The sequence below is a fragment of the Vollenhovia emeryi genome, unplaced genomic scaffold (assembly GCF_000949405.1).
Source record: "Vollenhovia emeryi isolate VEMERY1.0 unplaced genomic scaffold, V.emery_V1.0 DF939178.1, whole genome shotgun sequence".
Lineage (NCBI taxonomy): Eukaryota > Metazoa > Arthropoda > Insecta > Hymenoptera > Formicidae > Vollenhovia > Vollenhovia emeryi.
This window is the reverse complement of record NW_011967188.1, coordinates 608,517-632,226: the sequence shown is the minus strand read 5'-3', so window position 1 is coordinate 632,226 and position 23,710 is coordinate 608,517. Positions and strand designations below refer to the sequence as shown.

At 44.7% G+C, this 23,710-nt stretch overlaps 1 protein-coding gene across 6 annotated transcripts in view; it reads right to left on the bottom strand.

The window, feature by feature from the left end:
* Positions 1–23,710, bottom strand: part of LOC105563304 (ubiquitin-conjugating enzyme E2 H) — a 49,580-nt gene that overhangs the window by 13,439 nt on the left and 12,431 nt on the right. For 3 of the 6 annotated variants that reach the window (XM_012014788.1, XM_012014787.1, XM_012014786.1), the window contains exon 2: positions 17,389–17,465. In XM_012014788.1, the coding sequence (XP_011870178.1) occupies positions 17,389–17,465 (77 nt within the window). Of the gene's footprint in view, positions 1–3,050; positions 3,251–9,656; positions 9,740–10,011; positions 10,106–17,388; positions 17,466–20,112; positions 20,587–23,710 lie in introns of those variants that run through there. The other 3 variants (XM_012014789.1, XM_012014791.1, XM_012014792.1) reach the window with 3 other exon arrangements.

The window sequence follows — 23,710 nt, the reverse complement described above, 5'->3', positions numbered from 1 at the left end:
AGTTACATTATAGACTGTTAACTTTTAACTGAATTTAGTTACATTTTATCGGTAACTTTTAATTTTTAATTTACCTCTTTCTTAAGCCCGATTTTTCATTTTTTACTAATTGTTGACCAGAGGTTAGTTGACTCTGTCTCTTTTTAGATAATAATGTAAAGAAAGATAGAGAGTCGACTAACTTGTGGTTAACAATTAACCAGAAGTTAGTCGACTCTACATCTTTTTCTATGTTATTATCTAAGAAGAGACAGAAAGTCGACTAACCTCTGGTTAACAATTAACCACAAAATGAAAAACCGGGCCTTAAAGTTAGCCATGTCATAAACAAAGGCGTCGCAAGACGCCGTGCGTCTGCCTACATTGACAGTCTCTGTGTTTTAAAATTCACTGTGTTTTAAAATCTACTGTGTACGTGTACCATAGATCTTCAGCGCTGGTAATGAATTTTCGAATACAGCCATTATATGGGGTTTTGATTCTCGAACTCACGTGAAATTGTTTGCATATAAAATGGACTATATTCCGTGTAGTGTGAGTGATTGTCCAAACGCTAGTCGCGAAATTCAATGCAGTTTACGTGATCGTAAGTCTCTGATGTTTTATGTAAAAATAAAACAAATTTAACTTTTAACATTTTAATTTCTTTTTACTATGAACTTAACTTTTAATTCAATTAATTGTATTATGGATTAACTTATATCTTAACTAAGCTAAATTTTCAAGGCTATTAGCTTTAACTTAACTTAGTTTAAAAAAAAGCTAACTTACCAGCCCTGGATATATCCGTTTGTTATCGTGTGATTGGATTATCGGATTATATATAATCGGATATTTTGTCTCAGTGTATGAATTAAATTGTTAAATTTATCCCAAGATCTTTTTAGGTTCGTTCTCTCTCTTTCTCGTTTGTAATAAATCATAAATCCAGTTTATTCTCGACGTAAGAACGTGAAATTGGAATGACCGTATAGAGCTTATTCATCGATTTGCGTAGAAACAGGACGACTCGGTTCTACTCGCAGTGCCGATGCCGTGGGAATGCATACGACGAATTTATTCAACATTCGTAAAAGTGACACGTGTGTTCGCGCATTCGCCAAGTCACGCGCCGTGAGAAAGACACCTTTAAGAGGAAAATGACGAGCGCGCCACTCGACTTTGTTCGCCTTTGTTGCATCGCGTATGGATAATCTAGTTGAATTCGTCATCGTCAATATGTTGCGATTGACGCGGTTAATTCTGAGAACAAGGAACGATTAATAATAATCGATACAACGTTGCTCTGATATAATTAAAGCCCGCCGATAATTAAACAGAGAGAGACGAAGCCAACCTTGTCAAACGAGATAACAAAAGAAAAAGCCAAGTCGCGAACTCCGAGCGCCTATCAATTAATTGATCGAATAGAAAAGAAATGAAGAAATTGGTTTGGATTCCCTCTGCAGCGCGTTATATTCATTGCGTCCGCGGATATTTAATTATTCCGCAGAAATTGTAACAGTGACGTATCGCCACGGTAAACTGCACGTATCGGAAAGCTGAAAAATTAAATCGTACCCCGGAGTGTGCGTGCATTTCAATTCCCGTCCCGGCACAGAGCTAAAGTGGAATAAGACAACTTTTTACGGGGGAAACTCCGAGCGGAAATTTCGAAACGCGCCCCTTTGATCTCGTTGATTTTCCGTATATCTAAGGACACGCTGGCCCTTCCATAATTTATATATTTTTCGTTGGAATTTCAGATATCGCCGGGCAATCCCCGCGTTTGAAGTTTAAACCAATTTCGAAAGTCATCACGGCGACGCGCTTTGATCGGCGTTACGCGGCGTTACACTGTTGTAAAGTACACTTAAACTCTCCAACGGCAAATCCGCGCGTATTACGCACATTTACGCGTATCTCGCGTTTCTCTCTCCGGGCCGGTCACGCCCGGCTGACTTTTGCCTTCGAAACGCGCGAGCCGCGGTGCACGCGCGCGAGCCGCGAAGCTGGTAGCCGGGTGTCCGCTGCCTCAGGAAACGCGATCCACCTGCGCGCGTGCACGCACGTTTACGCTTCTATCGCGGCGGCGGATTCACGGTGAAAGTATCGATACGCCCACGCGAACCAACGTCGTATCGAATAAACGACGTAAAGATCGTTGTATTGAAATTTAATGGTCGGCTTATTAAGCATACGTATAATTTCCATGACATAATTTGCGTTAACGCTCGTTAACTGCGGCACGCGAAACGCCCCGCTCTCCGCGCGAAGGACTGAAGCGAGGGGAAAACCGCTGACGAAAATCTTGTACACCAACGTCCACTAATTACTTTATCTTATTTTATCTTTATAATGCCCCAGCAAGGCCTAATGCCCCAGAAAATCCTAGTAATGCCTAGTAATGCCCAGGAATGCCCAGGAATGCCGCATATCTGTACACCACAATGTCCCCAGCGGTTTCCCCCTCGGACTGAAGCGAGGGGGGAAACTACTGATGAAAATATTGTACACCAATGCTCACTAATGCTCAGTGGGCATTACTTTATCTTATTTTATCTTTATGATGCCCCAGCAATGCCTAATGCCCCGTTAAAGTCCCGAACTGAGGACGTACACGATTTCTGATTGGACCTGAATGAACCTGATTAATAATAAATAAGGACAGCGCGCGGAGACAAACATATATATTTTTAATACGTTTAAATAATACAAGAGCCAGTTTTTACGTATTAATTGTTAAATAATTGTCTCTATGCAGTTTTCTTATTGAATAACCGCGATGTTGAAGCCCGCGTGTCGTCGAACGTAATCGTTATTGTCGCCATTGTTCGCGCGAGATGGATGCAAATTATTCACATAATTGTAAGGCGATCAGCTTACACGTTTTTACGACCATACCTTGGAAATCCATTGCCCCGGATAGGGAAAAAATAGGTAAAGAGAGTTCGTGAAACAGTAGGAGTGAATCGTGCGAAAGGCCGACTTTTTCTCACAATTTACAACATTAATAGCGATTAGAATCCTATAAGAAAAGCCGAGTGAGTTCCGCTTGGGAAAAAGCTTACCAGTTGAATGACCGGTGCCCGTCATACCAGCGATAATTTCCACGCGCGGTCTCGCACCTTCGGCTCCCTCATTTCCCGAGAACACTCGCGTTCGAAAGTATTGCACGAGCCAGCGTATTCATTTTACAGCGGAAACGATCCGCGCGCATGCTATCCTTTTATTCGCGTTTCGATCAATGCTCGTGTCGACCGCAACGAATCTGCGAAAAAATACGTCCGCTTTCGTTCGAAACAATCGGGAGAAAGCGCAGATGGTGTATTCCAATTGCTTTCTAAACGACGAATTACATCCTCGAATCGATCTTGACGATATCATATTTGCGATGAAAATGATAGCTTTCGAACGAGCGTTTCAAGTAGCGAGCGTGTGTGCGAATCTAAAAGAAAAAGAAGTAGATAAAATGATATCTAAAAAGTTATCTTTCTCTCTTCAAATAAGACAGCTAGGCTTCTCGATTCAATAATAACATTTACAGCTACAGAGACTACGAGCGACTAGACTCGTACGAGAAACAGGTAAAAATCCATCGAGCGAGTAGACGAGCCCAAATATTAGCGGCTTTTTTTCAACGATATGGATATGAATTTTGGATAAATCTGTGCGTTGTACGCTTGCGAATTTGCAATACAATATAAAGTTCGCGTCCCATCGATGTGTATCTCCAAACAGTAAGTGAGTTTTATTTCTATCCAGAGACGCGTGAAAGTGCAATATCCACGTGCGCGTAGCAACGAAAAAAAAAATCGCGAACAAGGCACACTCCATTTCCGCTTGTTGCAATGCGCACATTGTAATACCATCTAAAGCCAGGATAATAAACCTGTACGACAATTTGCGTAAAAAAGTTGTCGTTTGCAGGCGAGATTTTAGTTTTCAAAGAGCGTCAAAGAAGATAATCATTGCTTCGTTAAATTAAAAATTGACTCGTTATCGCTCTCGACAAAGAATCGAAGTATTTTATTCCGACGAGACTACACTGAGAAAAATTTTCATCGGATAAACCTATTAGATAGTATTTCCGATGGTTAATTTTTCCGATTAAATTTGATTGAAAAACCGATCATATTTTACATCGGATATACAATTTAATTCGATATATCTGTTTGTTATTATGTAATTGGATTATCCGATTATATTTAATCGGACAATTTTCTCAGTGTATAAAAAATTACGAGTAAAGAGACACAATGGTTTCGTGAAATTTACACCGTTGATTATTAAACGATAATTGTATGCGAACCGGAAACGCTGTCATCGAATTTACCGTTGCGACTGCGATTATCGGTTGAAGAATTAATTTCATTCAGAAGACAAAGTCCGCGACGAGTCGCATTCGCGCACGTGCCTCTCGCGGAAAAGTTTCCGCTCGGTCCCATGCCGTTCATAAATATGAAATACTCGCGACTTGCGGTTCCCGCCCCGCGAAGGGACCGTCGGAGGACAGGATCTTCGCGTGCATAGATGCAGATGCAATTCAATACGGAGGAGGCCGTCGCAGCTGCGCTTGGCCCACTGACCCACTTAGCCGCACTTCCGCGTGTGCGACACTTTGTCACGGTAACGCAAAACCAGGATACACGTCGGCGCGCGCTCCCAGCCTCCATTTTCGCCGTTTCTGCCCGAGCCGAAGCGACGGCGGGTCCGCGGTTTCGGTTGAAAATGCACGACTCCACATTGCAATTACGTAAATGGCCGCGGCGACCGACGATACGCGCCTTTGGATAACGTAGATTCGTCCCGCGACTACGGGAAAGGCTTGTGTACCAGTCGGCGACGGGTATATTTTTGTGAATTTTTTTTAGCTAAAAAGGAGATAAGCTAGGAACGTCTAATCAAATATGTAAACAGTGGGTGTCCCAAATGCGCCGCGTTCAGTTTATTATTTCAACACTATCTGACCCAATTCCTATAGGTTTTTCTGATAAAAGTGCCAAGCTAGACTAGTGGTCAAGGACCAGCAAACAATGTTATCTTTTTGCAGCACAATTCAAATTATATTTTTGTAAAATAATATCTAGCACTGTACTTCGTAAAATAACCTTGTGCGTGAATTAATCAGTACATTCTAGACATTTATAAAATGGCTCAAAATTCTCTTCAAAAGCAGAATAATATATTAAGTTGATTACTATAAAATCATAATTATTTAATGTTCAATATTTAAATTTGCACGAGATACCGTAAGAAAATTTTTCCGATTATAATGATTCGCCTTATCAGTGGCATGGGGCCACGCGAAAGATTAACGCAGTTGAAATTCGAGGAAGCAGCTGCTGCGCGACAGGTTTCTGCTGATAAACTATTTGAAACGATTACCCTGGCGAAAGCAACGCGAGTACATCTCGTTTTCTCGCAAAACGAAGGGTCTAATGAGCCGCGAAATAGTCGCGCATTTTAATCATATTGGAAATGTTGCTTCAGTCGTTAATTTAGCTGAGAATGATCAGTCTCCCTTCGCGAACCAGACGTTGCAACAAGACTGCGCCAAGAGAGAAGTTGCACGACTTTCGCATAAATACATTAAACTTGGAATGACAATTGCGCTTCGCAGTGACTATTAACGAACGTTTAAACTTGCATGGCCACGCGAGCTCCGGTTTTAATCCGGCGTTATTCGGTTTAATTCCTCCGATTAACAATTCATTTACGATCGGCTTCATGAGATTACGGGGGGTGGAGGGGACGGGGGTCCCTTATGCACGATATAATTTCCCGCGTGACGCAAGCACGGCTTCGGCGTGGAAACTGGGTCGGGTGTAGGAATCTCGAAAAAGACCCGCGGGCTTTTTGTATCCGACGAAAGGAGACGGGTCATCATTTTTCATCGGTTTCAACGAACGCTTTGCTGACTCTCGTCATTAACACCGTCTGCACTCGTCGACCTAAAGAAATAAATGAGATAAAAGCTAATACGTTTTTGAAAATATATCCCCGCAACTGAAAACTTTTTGCGCCCGAATGCAAATAGGTCAGAGGCCGTGAACCGATAATTCTGAGGGGCAACAATTTTATTCGCGAGATTAATCAGATGGTTTAGAGATACCATAGAATTTATGAATATGAGAAGAAAGTAAATACGAGACAGAGAAAAAGGAAAGGAAGAATAGAACGGGCGAATGAAAACTGTATAAGATCCTTAATTAAAAGCGCAAACTTCTGTTTATCCTCTTACGTTTTTATCAACTGATTCGACATCAATTATTTTTAATACAACTTCGTATCTTTCAACACAATTATGATAACTCTACAATGAGCGGACTATATTAAACGGTCCGACAGTAGAAATCTTAAAGAAATTAATCACTGCGAGAAAACGCGATGGGAGGGGGGAGAAAGAGGAGGGGACCAAGTTATTGATTACGCTTTAGCGACATCGCGGTTCAATGCCTGATAAGACCAAAAGGCGGGATACTTTTCCGTCAATAATTCCAATTGAAAGGACATTGACGCGCTGCGTGAGCGTGCAGCGAGATGAGCGGCCCCCCCAAAGGTTAAAGTCATCGGACTATGTAAACAATTTGTCTCTGGCGCCGAATCAATGTGCAAACGGTTCATTGGAAAAACGAACGGTGTGAAACAGGCGTAAAGCCCTCCACGTCGGGCAGCGTGGCACAGAAACGGAGTTATTATTTGACACCAGTCGATAAGCGAAGTCGTCCAACTTTTTTATCTATGGCTTGGATGTGTATGTATTTATACACGGAGAGCGAGAGCGAGAGCGAGAGGGGGGAGAGAGAAAGAGACTTCAATTCCCTCCGCGATCATCGATGAATGAAGTTTTCGCGATAAATCCCTCGATAAATTCGCGAGGCCGAGTTTTGCTTAACGTGATGGATGATCGTTATTTATCGCGACTTCCCAATTTGCGATATCCCCGGCGCCTTAGTAATTCAATTTGTTATGAAAATTGATTGATGGAACGACGAATGGGGAAAGGGAACGATAATCAAATTCCTGTTAGAATAAATAGTCGTTGCGGCACCGGACAAATTACCGTTCCTGAGATCGCGATCGTTACGTAGCCACCCGACAATAATCGCTCGCCGTCATCGTGTTCTTGAAAACTCGACGAGGTCCGGCCACGTGGGTGTACGTAATTGAATAACATCACGCTTGGATATGCCGTGGCACTCCTTTCCGAGAGAATTCCGTATTTCCATTCGAACTCGATCGCACGAGTCGCCGACTGCGAGGAAAAAGAGCTCGCACGTCGCCTGGCGCTGACACGCCGAAAAAACGCGACCGCGAAAATCCCTCCGATGACGAGACGGCAAGGTCCATTTCGAGAGGGCGAGGGGGGTGGAAATTAGGAGACTCGCGGGAACGAGACTCTTGATTTCTGTGTAAACGCGCGACGATCGTAATTCTACCGTGAGTCCCGCATAAATCCTTATGATCTACTTCCCCGCGTGTAAGTGCTCGACGGCGAGCACTCTCCGCTGCTTGGAGGATTCCTCTTGCGCTCGAGAATCGGACGAGGACACGACATCGGAAGGTTTCCGCTCCGTGAACGGCGTATGATAATTAGACCTTGCCGCTGCTAACGACGTGCCAGGCTGAACCGCGATTAGGATTTACTTGTGTAAGTTACGAAACTCGGCGCCGACACGTGTACGTATCTCCTTGATCTCGAGTCATGAAATGATCGATCTTGGGGGAAAATAACTGACGGCTGATGCCTGCTACAAGTGGAACTCGCGGTGTTCCGCGGGAAACTCTATCGAGCGCGTTAGACATCAAAGGTTGGCATCAAGCCGACGGCATTAAACCATATCGTAGTTATTTGAGCGAACTATTGCAATTGAGACAAGTCGAATATTAAATTGCGGATAGAAATTGTCGGTAGACTTTGACGTGTAATTTAGCAATAGCGACGGAAGTCGCGTTTCAGCAGTTCAGACGCACGTGTTTAATCAGCATCGCGAGTTTTCTTAGACTCGCCACGATGTCTGGCAAAACTTCATGACGACGTGAGCCCGCGATGAATATCCGTGTTCAGTTACCGCGATTTTCGTATCAAATGTCAATTATTTTCGTTAATGGAACGTGTAGAACGGGACAACGGCAGCTTTCTATAGCGCGATAGCAACGTCCGCTTAGAGCGGACTGCTCCGAAGAGTTCGCGACGTAGAGTCAGCAGTCGAGAACTATTAATGGAATCGGGAAGACTAGCGTTGTAGAGGCCGACGTTCGTCCGCCACGTTCTTTATCAAGCCGCGAGCGAGACTGCATATAATTTCAGCGTTAAAATTATCCGCCCACGCTTCAATGAAGACGGATTGAGTGCAGAAAGCGACCCGGAGCGCAACTCACGTCTGTGTTTATCGACAGCGAGGACGAGTCGCGCTGTAACATTTGCGTTAGCCGCGACGCACCGATCGTGCGAAAAATAGACGTGAAAAAAATCGTGCGCCATCAGTTTATCTCAATTAGATTAACTAGCTCAACGGTAACGTGGATCGAACGACATTGGATCGGTGTAACACGCGCTGCATAGAATTAAGCGAATTAAATTACGAGCCGAGACAATGCTCTCGTATCCCTTTCGGGTTCACTGCCAAACGGAACATTCCAAGATTGATCTCGTGACGTCGATCTCAAAGAATGCAATCTTTGAAGAAAACAAAATAGATCGATGTAACACGCTACATAGAATTAAGCGAATTGAATTACGAGCCGAGACAATGCTCTCGTATCCCTTTCGGGTTCACTGCCAAACGGAACATTTAAAGATGGATCTTGTGACGTCATCAGTCTTGAAGAAAAAAAAATAGATCGGTGTGACACGCTGCATAGAATCAAGTGAATCAAATTACGAGTCGAGACAATGCTCTCGCATCCGTCTTTCGGGTTCACTGCCAAACGGAACATTCAAAGATTGATCTTGTGATGTCATCGGTCTTGAAGAAAAAAATAGATCGGTGTAACACGCTGCATAGAATCAAGTGAATTAAATTACGAGCCGAGACAATGCTCTCGCATCCGTCTTTCGGGTTCACTGCTAAACGGAACATTCAAAGATTGATCTTGTGACGTCAACGGTCTTGAAGAGAAAAAAAATAGATCGGTGTAACACGCTGCATAGAATTAAGCGAATGAAATTACGAGCCGAGACAATGCTATCGCATCCCTTTCGGGTTCACTGCCAAACGGAACATTCAAAGATTGATCTGGTGACGTCATTCATCCGTCTTGAAGAATGCAATCTTTGAAGAGAACAATACTTTCCGCGACTCGCGCCAAGCCGAGGTGCTTTTTCTCCACCAATCTTTCCGTCTCGCCGCTCGAAGATGCCGCTACCTCGACCTGACGTTTAAACGTTCCGTGTGTTTCATGAGACACGGGCAGCGTATACGTTCCCGCAACTCTCTTAACAGCCATAGTACAACAGGGTCGGCTCTCCTAGGGCGAATGCCGAACGGAATCCTCGGGCGTGTTGGAGCATCGCTAAAGTGGGTCATCGCGGCGGAGCGGAGCGCGCGGTATCTCCGATGTACATCGTCAATCGCTCGTTTACAACCATTCCCGAAGCGACCGTACGCTTTGTGCACCAAAGTGTACCGTGTGCGCGCGCGGTACGAACACGCCTGGTCGTATTTACGTACGTGGTAAATCGTCGCGGAATATCGTCGTCGAATAATGTCGCGCGCTTGCACGTGACTGAGTAAACTAATTCGGCCAGTTCGCGCTCCGCGTCTCGCCCTTCTGCGGGCGGGACCCGCGGCGGAAATATCTCTCGGCAAAAGCGTCTCCGCGTATTGTCGCGTATCCCGGGTCTCTCGGAGCGAATTTCAATCCGCGGGCTCTAAAACCGGAGCCGACCCTTTTCCCTCGATGAAAGAGCCGTCGGGCGTGTATCTCCGTCAGCGGACCGCGCTCAAGGCGACGCCGATCTTGCCGATACGCGCGCGCTTTTGCCCGGCAATAACACCGCGAGAAGTCTAAACTGGCATTACACACTTGAGCTGTATCAATATCTGATACACTGTCTATCACCTCTAGCACCTATCGCGAACTAACGATCCCGTAGCGAGAACTGGTATCATTCCCACTTCTTTTTTTTCCCCCCTTGCCTTCCTCGACTTCTCCGCCGACCGAACGGCGTTAGGTAACGCGCGCTGCATCTTGCGAAATCGCAACCAACGCGCCTAACTACACGGCTAACGGACAAAACTGCGACAGGAACTGGTTAATCAAACGGCAAACAACCGCGCCCGTGCGTCTCATTATGCGGCAGGCTTTCCATGCATCCGCTTGCACGCGCAATGTGCATACGACGTAAATATTACAGGATACGGTGAGCTATCGGCGAGCGAGGGAGATGAAAGGAGTGCCACGCGGCCGGGCTCTTTCTCTCTGCGCGCGCCAGCAGGAAATAAATTAATCTTATCGTCCGGCAATCTGACCTGGCTCGGTGTCAATCGCCCATCATCATCATCATCATCTCCCCCCTCCTCTCTCTCTCTCCGTGCGATATTCGTACGGCGTTAAATGCTTTTCCTCGCTTTATTAAAAATGTTTGGCGATTTCGTTTCGATCGCGATTCGGGGTCGCGCGTCGACGACGCTGGGACGATCGTGACTTTAATCACTTCGCGAGCGAGTCATGCCCGTTGACCGTCTCGCGTTATGCCACGGTTTTAATCGCTAACTCGGAAATTTTTAGACGGTCTATGTCCGGCAGTTATTGATTCTACGCGCTCGTGTTCCGCCATCGCTGCATGCGCTGTCGATGTTCTACTTCGATATAAATATAAACCGATTGCCGATGGCCGTTAAAAGACTTGATCAAGTGAATTTCGTGTCGCCGCCTCTCCTTGCGCGATAAATTAACGCTGTAATCATCAGCGCCTGGCGGTGCCCGCTTTTAAAGTCATTTTAATTCGCGAGAGATAAATATATTTTTTCCCCCGATAGTTACACGTAAAAAAGCTTGGGTGAAGATAAGATATGAACCGGCAGCTTACTTTTTATGGGACAGTTTATTTATATTTCTCGTAAAAGCCGTAGTTGCGGAAACTCGCTGCAGCGTCAACGTCGGCATTTGTACTGCACGATAATTTGGCAACAATTGTCATCGTCGTAACGTAACGTGACATCTTTTTTATTTTTAAATATAGTCAGAATCTCGCTCCGAACGATCGGGCGAGATTATAAAGAAAAACTTTCACACGTCTTGGACGTAGAGGCACATTTTAAACGAAGCGGCAGCCGTTCAAGGGCTCCGATACATTAGCACGAAGTCAAGGTGAGCGCATTGTGTAATTCCAAAGCGTAATTAAAAGTTAAAGCGAGAAACGGCGACCGGACGGGACGCCGACTGCGAGAACGACGTTTCGACGACGGTCCGCGCGTTAAACGCGACGCGTCCTTCCTTTCATTTGGATCTTTCTGCCGTAAGTATCTCGCGAATAAGTGGCCGTCTATCTATGCGCTGCGCGCGTTATGCAACTCTTGATGTTGATGCGATATAAGGCAAACATCTCCGCTAGCTGAATATGCAAAGCCAATAAAACACATTCAGGCAAACAAGACTACTCGTCCGACACATTTAAAGCGCGTATTACTCAACGCGCGCAGATATACGCTATTACAGATATACGCGTCGTAACTCAATCAGCATATATTTAGATAACTAGATATCGCAGACCGGGCCTTCTCTCGCTCCTATTGAAGTAATTTGTAACATCGGCTATGTCCAGCTCGCGTAGCTGACTGCCCTGCGATATGCGTTACTTCGCCCGAGTCAGATTACACGTGTTACACATGTTAAGATGAATCTGCACTTTTATTGCCTTATCTGGCGGACGCGGCGCGTTGTACGCGAAATCATATTTTTAGCACGTCTTGCCTGACGTCAATTGGAATCAATAATACCATTTTCCACCATTTCCCGCGATCTTTCATTCATTCGCGTAAATAATACTCACTTCTCACCGACGCGTCGGTGCAACGAAAGGGATTCCTATTTCTAACGGATTGCGTTCTGAAAGGACCTTGAGAAATTTAACGAAAAAATTAAACGAACTTACCCGAGGTAAATTTTTCGCAATAAATTAAAAAATGTAAATCATTTAGACACTAACATCCCGTCTGGGCTCTTATATCCTTTATCCCTTCAAATTGCGATTTCACGTTAGAGCCTTATGAATTTTATTGTTTTGTCTGAATTTTGTCCTCGCTAGACTTTTATTTAATTTCAAAGAAATGATTTCATTACCTTAACCAAAATTTTATTTAATCGAGACTGGAATTTCTATGAGAATTCATACCTATTTCTTCAAATCTAGCAAATGTTTTAGTGCAAGTAAATACAAATTTAGTAAAAGAGATAAAAATACTTTGATGTACGTCAACCAAACTGGCAATATATTTATTTATTTACAGCGTTTCGGCTCCGTTTCGAGCCCTTCTCAAGTAAACTTAGATAGAATCATATTAATTAGTAGCGGGAACATGATGTATCACGTAAGATGTGGCCGCATTTAACGAAAAAGTTACCGCAGTCAATTTTATAAAACTCATGGTCGATTGTTGAAACGGAGTTTGTCTCGAGAGTCGTGTCATGAACAGACGAACGTTAGTAACAGACTAAAAAAAATTTAGTAGATTCAAAAAAACATGACTTCAACGTATCTCACTTGTTCGAATACTTTTTCTGGGTGTACACGTGAAAATGATTTCAAAATTAAATTTGACTAACAGCGTTTTCGACTGACCGAAACTGACATGGGTTTTAGCGCTCCCGGAGCGATTAATCCTGGTCCAGTCGAAAGCGCTATAAAGTAGCGCAAAGATGAGATTTTGTCGAACGGCGCAGCATTGTTCCTTGGATAATATATGTATAGACCACTCGATCAGTTGGAATATTCCCTGCTCGCGTTTGCTAAGTCCCGATTGTTTCGGCGAGAGAAAATACAGCCGCAAGCTAATGCGCGGCTTTCAACGAACAGCTTGCAGCCTGCGCCGCACTTGGACGCGATCGAGGAACCGCCGCGGCCGAAGGCCTTTGTTCGCCATCGACATCCCGGGCCGCGCGGGTTCGCGCGTTTACCGAATCCATTTTCAGCGCTCGCTCGCGCGAGCGGAGCGTGAATATCCGATATGTAATTGGGATTTAATTCGCGTTCGAGCGCCATAGTCCACCGAAGCGACACGATCGGAACTTGATAACTATCTCACCGGCAATTAATAAAGTCGCGGGAGACTCGTGCTCGCTGACTCGTGCGGATTAATGCGGTGAGTTATGTAACGAGTTACGAAATGTAAAGTAATTCCGTTCCGCAAATAGTTATATCAAATATATAAAGTAACTTGTGTGTGGATGTAAATGATATCGCGTAATTACAACGTATGCCGGGTAAGGTAATTAGATTGCAAAGTCCCCTTTAAGCGCGTTATCGATTCGCTAATATGAGACGAGGATAACCAACGTTAGTCTGCAATTTCGGGGTAAAGGAATTAATGTTCTATATCCTCCCCCATACAAAATTCGGAGAACGTTCTATGTCGATTCCGTAGCAGTTAAACGAACGAATTGATCATTGGCAATCGGCCCGATTTTATCACCTCGCGTATTTAACATTAAATCCAATTGCAAGATTCGACTTAATCTCAGGATTTGTGCACGTTTAACCTGGGGGATTACGTTTCTACTGAAACGCAGAGTGCAGTTAACGCCAAAAATTGTTAGAGCTGAAATAATTTCGCAAGCACACGCTAATGTAGCTGAAAATAATTAGCTGCGGGATGATCTGCTTTAAAACGTTACGAGAATAGTTCAAAAAGTTCTTTCATTAGCGTGAGCTTACATAAGTTCTCGTTGTAATAAAAAAGAGCGCTTTGCCTGTTCTTTTTTTTAAATACTCATTTCCTACGCCTCCAGAATCCAAGCTGAACTAACTAAAACAAGCAGGAAAATCCGAGGGACCGATTATTCTTTTCATGTCTCACGCGAGCACAATGCAAGGTAATTATTCGATGTCGTAATTCAAAATTTCGAATCTTCGCGACGTTATGTAATGCCACGCTCAATTAGCGTTTAAGAGACTTTTCGATGGTTATTATACGACCGCAATCTTCTGTCCCTTTTCATTTTCTTGCAATTAAAATAGTTTTATATGACGGACGATACATGTGAATAGCGACGCTTTTTGTCAACTACACGACTGGAAAATAAACGCGTGTAAACTCTCTCTCTCTCGCACGCGCGCGCGGCTGCATCGTTTGCCGGGTTATCTGAAACACGATCTGATTTACATCGTTCCGAGGGTAGTTCGATGATGCTAACTCAAAGACGAGCCGGACAAACGAAGCCGTACGCGGGTGCATAGAGACAAAAAAAACAGGCATAGCTGATGCGCGCGCGTTATATAAAATTGTGGCGATCGATCACGAGAGACAAAATAATCGGATATAGTCGGCATTATCGGCGTCGTATTAACACCCGTCGATCCCGGCGAATTGCCAAGTAAGCTCCTTTTAATCAATTACAAGCCTTACAATTTGCGGACGTCGATCAATAGTGGACGCAAATCGTGAGAGCGGATTAACGTTTTATCGTTGCTTAGCTCTTTGCACATTCCTTCTTTCCCTCCACAAAGAACCAGGAGTTCTTCTGGACGAACGTTAAGAGACACATTTTTCTACCTGTCTACATGGAAAGTTAACAGCAAATTTTATTAATGGATAAAGAAAATAGTCTACATTCCTCCCTTTCCTTCCATAAAGAAGGAAAGTAGGAATCCTTCCAAGTGGACACTAAAAATACGCATTTTTTATTTATCTACGTGCAAATTTAATAGCAATTTTAGTAGCACAATAAATAGAGTAAACAACGTTAATAAATCAACTTCTTGTACGCACGATGTAATTTTAATTGAAAGTATGTTATTATAATTATTTCCAAATCAATTTAAATCAGGACCATTACACTGAGAAAAATGTCCGATTAAATATAATCGGATAATCCAATTACATGATAACAAACGGATATATCCGATTAAATTGTATATCCGATGAAAAATTTGATCGGTTTTTCAATGAAATTTCATCGGTAATTGCATTTCATCGGATAAATTTCATCGGATATATCCATAATTTAATCGGAAAAATTAACCATCGGACATACTATTTAATTGGTTTAGCCGATGAAAATTTTTCTCAGTGTACAAATCGAGTAGGAAACGAGAACGCCAAATCACTTTTTAGAGGCCCGAGCAAAATGTAGGCAGCCCAATAATTCTTAATCTAATATGAATTCACGTATTAGATAAAAAATCATAGAGCTCCGTAGAGTAATAAATAGGGGTGTATCTTCGGGGAAGTATAGGCACTAAGACGCTTATTAATTTTCGGCGAGAAAAATAACGGGCTAGGACTAGGCCAGGATGCGAAGGAAACGAGAACGCCAAATAAATTTTTAGGCCCGAGCAAGATGCAGAATATAAATTCACACATTAGATTAAAAATCATTGAGTTACGTCAGATTAAAAATTGATTTGGCGTTCTCGTTTCCTATTCGACAATTATTTCCCACTTGGCGCGTGTTACGCGAACTTTAGGGATACGTAACGCAAATGGCATCGGATCCGATCGCGTTGAATATCACGTTGGTACAATTCGCTCGGGCAATCCAGACGGAGATTACTATGCGGACTGTTCCACCCGCAAGTATAGCCTATCTCGTCAGAGTAAGTCCCGGGGTCTGGTCTTAAGCAAATGAAGTTATACTCGGATGCAGCTGCGCCGTTTCAAAGGAACCTATCTGAAACGCGATTTAATTTAAAGCGCCACGAACGACGGTAGTCGCGCGATTTCAACTCGTTTACCGGTGGAATCGCGATTCGGAGATTCAAGAAACTTTCGTTCGACTCGCTTTCCTCCGCCGCGCGCGGAAAAGCGAAATCCATTACGCGGTTATAGAATCTCTCGTTCGAAGTCTGCCAAAGGCACGATAAATTGACGGCTCCGCGAATCTGTTTCGTCCAGCAAGACGAAATCGCGATTCATTCTCAAACAACAATCCCACTTCGAGATTAATCATCCCGTTTTACGATGACTGCCTCACGGTCACGACTTAAATCAAAGGGTAAGAAGTCGGTATTACATAGATTGCCCCCAACGATGAGGCGCGTTCGAATCTTCCGCGGGGATAATCCTATCCGCGAAACAGGTCTGCAACCTGCGCGCGTTATCCGCGGCGAGCGGATAGACGGCGTCATTAACGAGCCGTATCTTCGGCGCGATCTGCTTGAAAGCGTTTCTTAGGGACAGTTGAATGCATCTCTTTCGTCAGCGGGGAGTCAAGGAACTTTCTTACGCGCCGGCTGTGCCAATCGATAACACGCTTCGCACGCATGTCCGCGGCAAACCGCGAGAGAATCGCAAGTACGAAACGGTTGCGCAAGTGTTTCCGCTTCTGGGAGATGCGCGCGGACCTTGGCATATCGCGAAGTGAAAACGTATCGGACGCTCGCCGCTCGTATATTAATTGTATTCCATCCCACGGTGGCAGGCAATGAAACTTTCAAGCTTCTCGCTCGTGATAAATTGCAGCGTTTAATAAGCAAGGCGTGCGGATTGAGCGAACTACATTTTGCCAGACGCAAGATTCGTCAAGGTATTGATTCGCAATGTAAAGATTTGGATTATACACGTATCCTTTCGTATATGCCTTAATTTTATTGTGTGATAATAAAATAATAGTCCAAGGTGATACGCAAGAAACTATGAAATTGAGCGTGACACAAGTCGAAGGACGCCCGTTGCAGTGCATTAACGTCCAATGTCATAGAAAATGGCAGTGATAAAAATCGTCATAATTGCACCGAACATTATTGTCGAGTCAGATCGAATCTTTTGCCCTGCTTCAAAACACAAAATTGCCCGACGAAATCGGAAACGTTAGCAAACTGGATTTTTAACGCGCTCTCTTCATTTTTTTGCACGGTTCTAATTATTATATGATGAAAAAAATCATCATAATTGCACCGAACATTATTGTCGAGCCAGATCGAATCTTTTGCCCCGCTTCAAAACACAAAATCGGAAACGTTAGCAAACTGGATTTTTAACGCGCTCTCTTAATTCTTTTTTTGCACAGTTGTAATTATTGTACGATTGCGAAAAAGATTATAACGCTGACGGATGAGAATGCCGAAAGATTGCGTACCGACTACTAGAAGTGAACTTATCGCAAAATAATAGAACTGCAGTGCAACACGGAACATTGAGATTACATTGTAACGTGGCGGTGGTGGAAAATTGGAATAGAATTTAGTTCCGTGTTGCACGCATTTCTCGCTTACAATTAACATGAAAACGAGAAGGTACTTACTCCCTCGTGGCCCGTAGAACTTAACGGAGAATTCGTTTAGCCCTCCTAGAATCGTCACCTCGTGTTTGCTTTCTATTCTGTTTTGGAGCAAAAAATGAGTTAAGGAAAATCGCTCTTTCTCTATCCCGCCGTGTTACGCGGCGCGCCGAGCGGAACTTTCGACGCGTGTATTCCCGCGCGATGGGAGGGGCAAATCACGGGTTGTCCGCGTCGACGGGAAGAAACGACACGCGGTAATCAGCGTAACGATGCATTCGAAAAATTGAAATGGAGGTGGGAGAAGATGCAAAACTATGCCGAGGTGGACCGTTACGGCCGGCGCGTGACTGTCTAAAGTTTTCTACAATGGGCGCAAGACGCCAGGCAAGAAATCGACCAATCACAGTCAAATATGAGAGGAATGATCAACTGTCATTGGCCAATCTCTTGCGTTTTGCGTCCGTTATAGTATGAACTTAACCGACGCTACGTAAAAACATTCCAGAAACCACGCGCCAGCCTGTGTCATTTTTCTACCTATTTTTTCTTCTCCGCTCTCCTCTCTTTATTTGCGCGACGCAACTCGCGCGGCCAAAACGCGGATTGGACTTGTACTGTATCGATAAGTGTCCATCTACAATAGAGATTTAAACCCTAAGCCTTAAGAAAGTGACTGATCACAGTCGCGTATTCGTACACGACCGTGATTGGTCAATTTCTTAAGGCTTCGGGCTTAAATCATCCATTGTAGACTGGGACTTAACCGCGCTTAAATACTGCCGTCTCGCGCCGACTCTTTACACTCGAACGTAGGCGGAAGAGAGAGGTGTAAAGAATTATGAATTAGTTGATAAAACGTGAAAAACGTACGCGTCAACACCTTTGGTAAAACCAGGGTTTTAGCCTATCTTCGAGTCAGAGATATTGTAATCTCCTTTATCGCGCATAATTACGATATGTATCAAGTACCTCGTGTATACAATGCAACGCGCTTAAAAAGGACTGGGAATTGCAGTAGGCTCTCACACACCATACACACAAGCATACACATCATTAACGGGAATGTTTGAACTGGTGGAGGTCGCGCTGGCTCGCTTATCGCTTGTGCAAGAGCAAAACTTTCGATGCGTGTATTAGAAAGTGCTTATCTAAACGGCGTTTCGTACGAGGTGGGTTTGCCATTTTCTTCTCGGGAGAGACGCCGAACAGAATGCGAGCCAGGCCCCGTTGTGCGCGAAAACTGCAGCAGCGGATCTTCCAAAGACAACGGTCGCGAGACGAATCAAGAAAATGGACCTCGCTGTAGATTGCGATGCGCTTTTACGACGTAATGTTAATTACGTACGATCGATCTCTCGGCACGAAGGGATCGAGCGACCGAATCGTCGAAATGTCTCGTTCGATCTAAAGGATCTAAATATTTCCCAAGCCTCGCATTCACGGTGCGGCACATTGTTGCGATTTCCACGGCACGTTATACACTTACGCGGTACACTTTTATCATCGCGTAAAATCTGTGGCGCGCGCGGCGCAGCAATAAAACCCGTCCTGATTAAATTATTCAACGACCTGCCCGCGCACGTGAAACGCACGTCGTAGCGCTTTTCAACGCGTTGGAATATAAAAATATCATTAATTTAATACCTCCCCTCGCGCATTTTGTCAGTCGTGAAACCAAAGTAGCCAGCGCCGCATTAAAGTATTCAAATGCGCGCAAGAGCGTTCGTCGTAACGTAACAAACTGTACGATTTTCCAAAAATTACACTCCTCAACGTTGAATCTTCAACAAAATTACGCACTTGTCATTACACATATTTTTACAAGGCAAACACCGTCGCGTCCGCGAGAGATCGCGCCGCGCCGCCCGGAAAAAGTCATGTCGATTTGCGAAAAAGGATTGACTTCTCAAATAGCGTTTTTCATTGGCAGATCTGGTGTGCACCGAGTGCGCGCTAAGGGCCTGAGCAGAATGATTGTCTTGTACTCCTAAGACAGAAGACAGTTATTGTGCGTTACTTTAAGACACAGATTTAAAACATAAAACATTATCTTAAGAGTACAAGACAGCCATTCTGGGCTTGTTCACAGTCAATTTTTATATTTCAGGTCATTTTAACTACATGTTCAAAAACTGTCTAGTCAAAAAAATGATTCGTACGAATGCTGCATGGATTATTTTACTGGCTAAGAAGTACTTGGAAGGGTACGCGGGGAGAGAGTGTCCTCTTAAAATTTACCCCGAAAATCGTGTAATCGTGGGACAACATGGCATTTCGAAGGACTTTATGAGAGTTTTCTGAAACTTTACTAGTAAAATATAAGGTAAAACTCCGAAAAAACTCTCATAAACTCCTTCGAAATGCCGTGTTGTCCCGCGTAGTGTATGATTTTCAGGATAAGTTTTATGAGAAACCAGTAGAGGAGTATACTTAAAGTCACCAGTGACGAATAAAATTGAAATAAAACTTCTTGTTGCTCCAACTGGCAATATATTAGTTAAATGTTACATTTGGTACGACGTTTCGACCCAGGTATCAGGTCCTTATCAAGTAACCGAACTGCAAACCAACATGCGTTTTACGAGAAAATTCCCTCCGTGTATTTAAGGCGATCCTTAAATATAAGAATTGTCTATGCACAAGGCTTAGTGCGCGCTCGGCGCGCACCAGTTCTGCCAATGAAAAAAAAACAACGAAAGATTGACTTTCCCAATTGCGCGACGCGCAAAGCGTTATTCAACTTACGCTAAACACCTCGACGTTGCGGCGAGCGGGCTGCACTTCAGCATACGCGAGCGGCTCTCACCGGCAGGGGGTGAGGGGAGGGGCAGGTTCGAGAGCTTTGTTATCCGCAAGACCACGTTCCGCGAATGCACCCGATTCCGCGGCCGCTCGCGCTCTCAGACCCGACGGCGATGGTGCGCCCGTGTAAACACGCAAAGCCCCTCTACTCCCCGGCGCGACGCAGGAGCAGCATCGCCGCGAACAATGAACGGATACTCTCCGGCAAGGAAATAAACCAGCGAATCGCACGTGGATTTTTCTCTCTCTCCCTCTTTCTCGCCGTTTATACGCGCGTACCTTAATCGTTCTCTCGTTGCGACACGCGATAGCACACGCCTTCGTCACGCGGCATTGATTGGAATAACTATCTCCCCGCCTCCGGAATTCATCTGGAGTAGTAGAGGCAAGTCTCCTATTATGAGACAGGCTCCTAATACGAGATAACGGAGTTTCTGCTAAATTAATAGGCATCGTCTGTTGGCTCCACCATGAATTTATTGTCGAGGGGGAAACCGCTGATGGCATTGTGGTGTACAGATTTGCGGCATTACTAGGCATTTTTTGGGCATTAGTTTGGACATTAGGCCTTGCTGGGGCCTAAAAAAAATTATAAAGCTAAATAAAATAAAGTAAGATAATAAGATAAGGTAATGCCCACTGGGCATTAGTGAGCATTGGTGTACGAGACATTGGTCAGCGGTTTCCCCCTCGTTTATTGTCCTTGGAGTGAAATCTGTTTAGTGGAAAATTGATCGTTAGGTCGTGTAATCGTAGCGGAAAAAGATTTGCGATTGAATTTGGACGTCGAAAATCTACTATCTCATATTAGAATCCTATCTCGTAATAGAGGACTTTCCTCCACACTCGAAGAAGCTGCCGCGAGCAGCTCGGTTGTAACACGTTCTCTGTTACAGCATTAGGTAATTACCCGTTGCGTGACATTACGAGCATTAATTTTATAACGTGGGGCAGGGAGGGGCTTTTTGAGCTATGGCACTGCAATTATGTTCTGCATTAATTTATTATTTTTTATTATTAAGGTCAACTCGACTTGTTTGAGTTGCCCCGCCACCCTCAAAGGTTCGCGAAACACTTTCCGAGACGTCGTGAAAATCTTTCATCTAATTTTTCATTCTTTAAGGTCCGGTTTCACCAAACGCCGCTTAACTTTAATCTTGGTTTAATTCACGTTTGCCTCTTTCTAAAGTAACAGTTGGAAAGAGACAGAGAACGAATTAAGCTAAGCTCACAGTTACAACAACGTTGGTGAAACCGGGCATAATTGGCCTGAATAGCTACTTCGTACTCTAAGACTTTTATTCGAGAGAATTTATAAATATAATATGTTACATCATATTTCTACGGTTAAGGAGTTTTAATTTTCAATTAACAGATATTCCGCTCACCGCACGTTTTATGAATTTTATGACATATTTCGTTTTCGTAACGTCATTTCAATGGCATTCGAAAGCCACGAACGAAACGAGACAGAAGCGGATTCGCGAGGCTAACGTCGCGATAAAAATTGCAGTCTCCACTTCAAACGGGGGGAAACCTTTCCCCGCGCGAAAGGGGCCAGAGATACGCGCTCGAGGAGAGTACGAAGGGAAATTTCTGATGACAAGGCGCAAGGAAATCGCGCCGAATCACGGCGCGACTTCAATGTATCGCGATCCGGGCCAATTTCGTGCCGCTACGCCCCCCGCGCGTCCACGCGAGTCCGTTATTATTGCCAGCGCGCTGAAAGTCGTACCCTTTTTCCGCCACAGAATCCGCGATCGGCCGGCCTTTCCCGCCGCTCATTATCGCGGAATAATGCAGATATCATCCTGCGCGCTCGCGCGCGCGTTTCATCAAATGAGCATCTCTATTCATGTGCTCTAATACACGCCGGTGAATTAGCGCCGCGGCGACGGTACAAGGGCGTCCGGTTACGGGGAACGGCCGACATGTGCGTCCGACGTACGCATCCAGCGGGCGTCATTAGAGAACGGATCGCCGCCGCGTTTCGACGCGACGCGACGCGACGCGACGCGCGGCGTCGACGTCAGAGAACTGGAAATGAAAACCGGTCGAAAAATAAATAAATAAATAAAAAAAGGAGCGAAAAACAAGTTGCTCATCGCGGATGAAAAATATTGAATTTCGAGGCGAACAAACAGCATTGATTTGAAAAACTTGCGAGAGGTACGAAACGCGGAAGTGACCCCCGGCATTTCGGATTTTCGGAGACGAGAGACGCCCCGCGACGCGCGGATGCGCCGCGAGGTCGCCGACGCACAGTGGTCAGTTTGACCGATCTGAGCTATTTTATATAAAAAAATTTTTTTGCCTGTTCTTTATAAGTACGCGTTAAAATCTGTAATAAAATTGAGTTCTATTTTTTATTTCTGTGTAAATATTATTTAATTCCAACGTTAAATAAACGTATATACGTATTTCTATAAATAAAGGTCGATTTGGATACTTAAATAATTTTCACCGCTCAGATCGGTCAAACTGACCACTGTGCGACGGTGGGATAAATTCGCGCGTCGACGAGACGCGTGCGACGGTTCCAGGGATGCGTCGCGTAAAAACGAGCGCGCGACGTTTAATCCAATTGAGCGGGGCACGCCCCGTCGAAACTGCCCGGACGGAAGTTCGCCACGACGCTCCAAGAATTTTACCGGGGGGGAAACCGCTGAGGGCATTGTGGTGTACAGACTTGCGGCATTACTGGGCATTACTAGACATGTTTTGAGCATTAGGCCCTGCTGGGGCATTATAAAGATAAAATAAGATTAAACAAGACAAATAAGATAAGATAATAAGATGAAGTAATGCCCACTGGCCCACTGGGCATCAGTGTACAAGATTTTGGTCAGCAGTTTCCCTCTCGGATTTTACGTTCACATCGGCATAACGCAAGATGTACGCCATAAGCGTGCGGGAACGGGCTCGACGGAAACGATTGCTCAATCCTGGGGGACCGTTACATTCTCTCCCGCCCGCGCAACGCCGTTGTTTACAGCGTTGAAACGAGCCGGGGACAGTGCGAGCGCGTTTCTCTCTCTCTCTCTTTCCATCTCCCTATTCTCTCCCTACTATCCGCCCGTCCCTGTGTATTACTCCAATGCCGATCGATCGACACGCGCTCGTAATTCCTTCTCGCCCGTCGAGGGAGATGCGCCTTCGCAATCGCGGCCGTGTATTAAAATAAGAGGAGCCGACTCGCGCGCTGGGTTTGTGCTAGAAAAATTCGAGAGAGGGAGGGAGATCCCCGCGGGGGTAAAATCCCCAGGTGAACGTGAACGGGAGGGAGAGAACGGAAGGAGATATTCATAAGCAACGTGACGCGAAATAAGATTCGCGCGATTAAACGTGATATGTGATAAGGTAATGCTGAAAAATCGCCTCTGAAAGCGACTGGAAATGGTTGGATTATAAAAGCGGCGTTCGACGTTACACATCTGAGGCATGAGAGTGCTTCTCCTCTCTCTCTCTCGCTCGCTGTCTCTATCTCACTCACTTCTCTCGCTCACTCGAACGCAAGGGAGCACTGCGACGCCTCAGATTT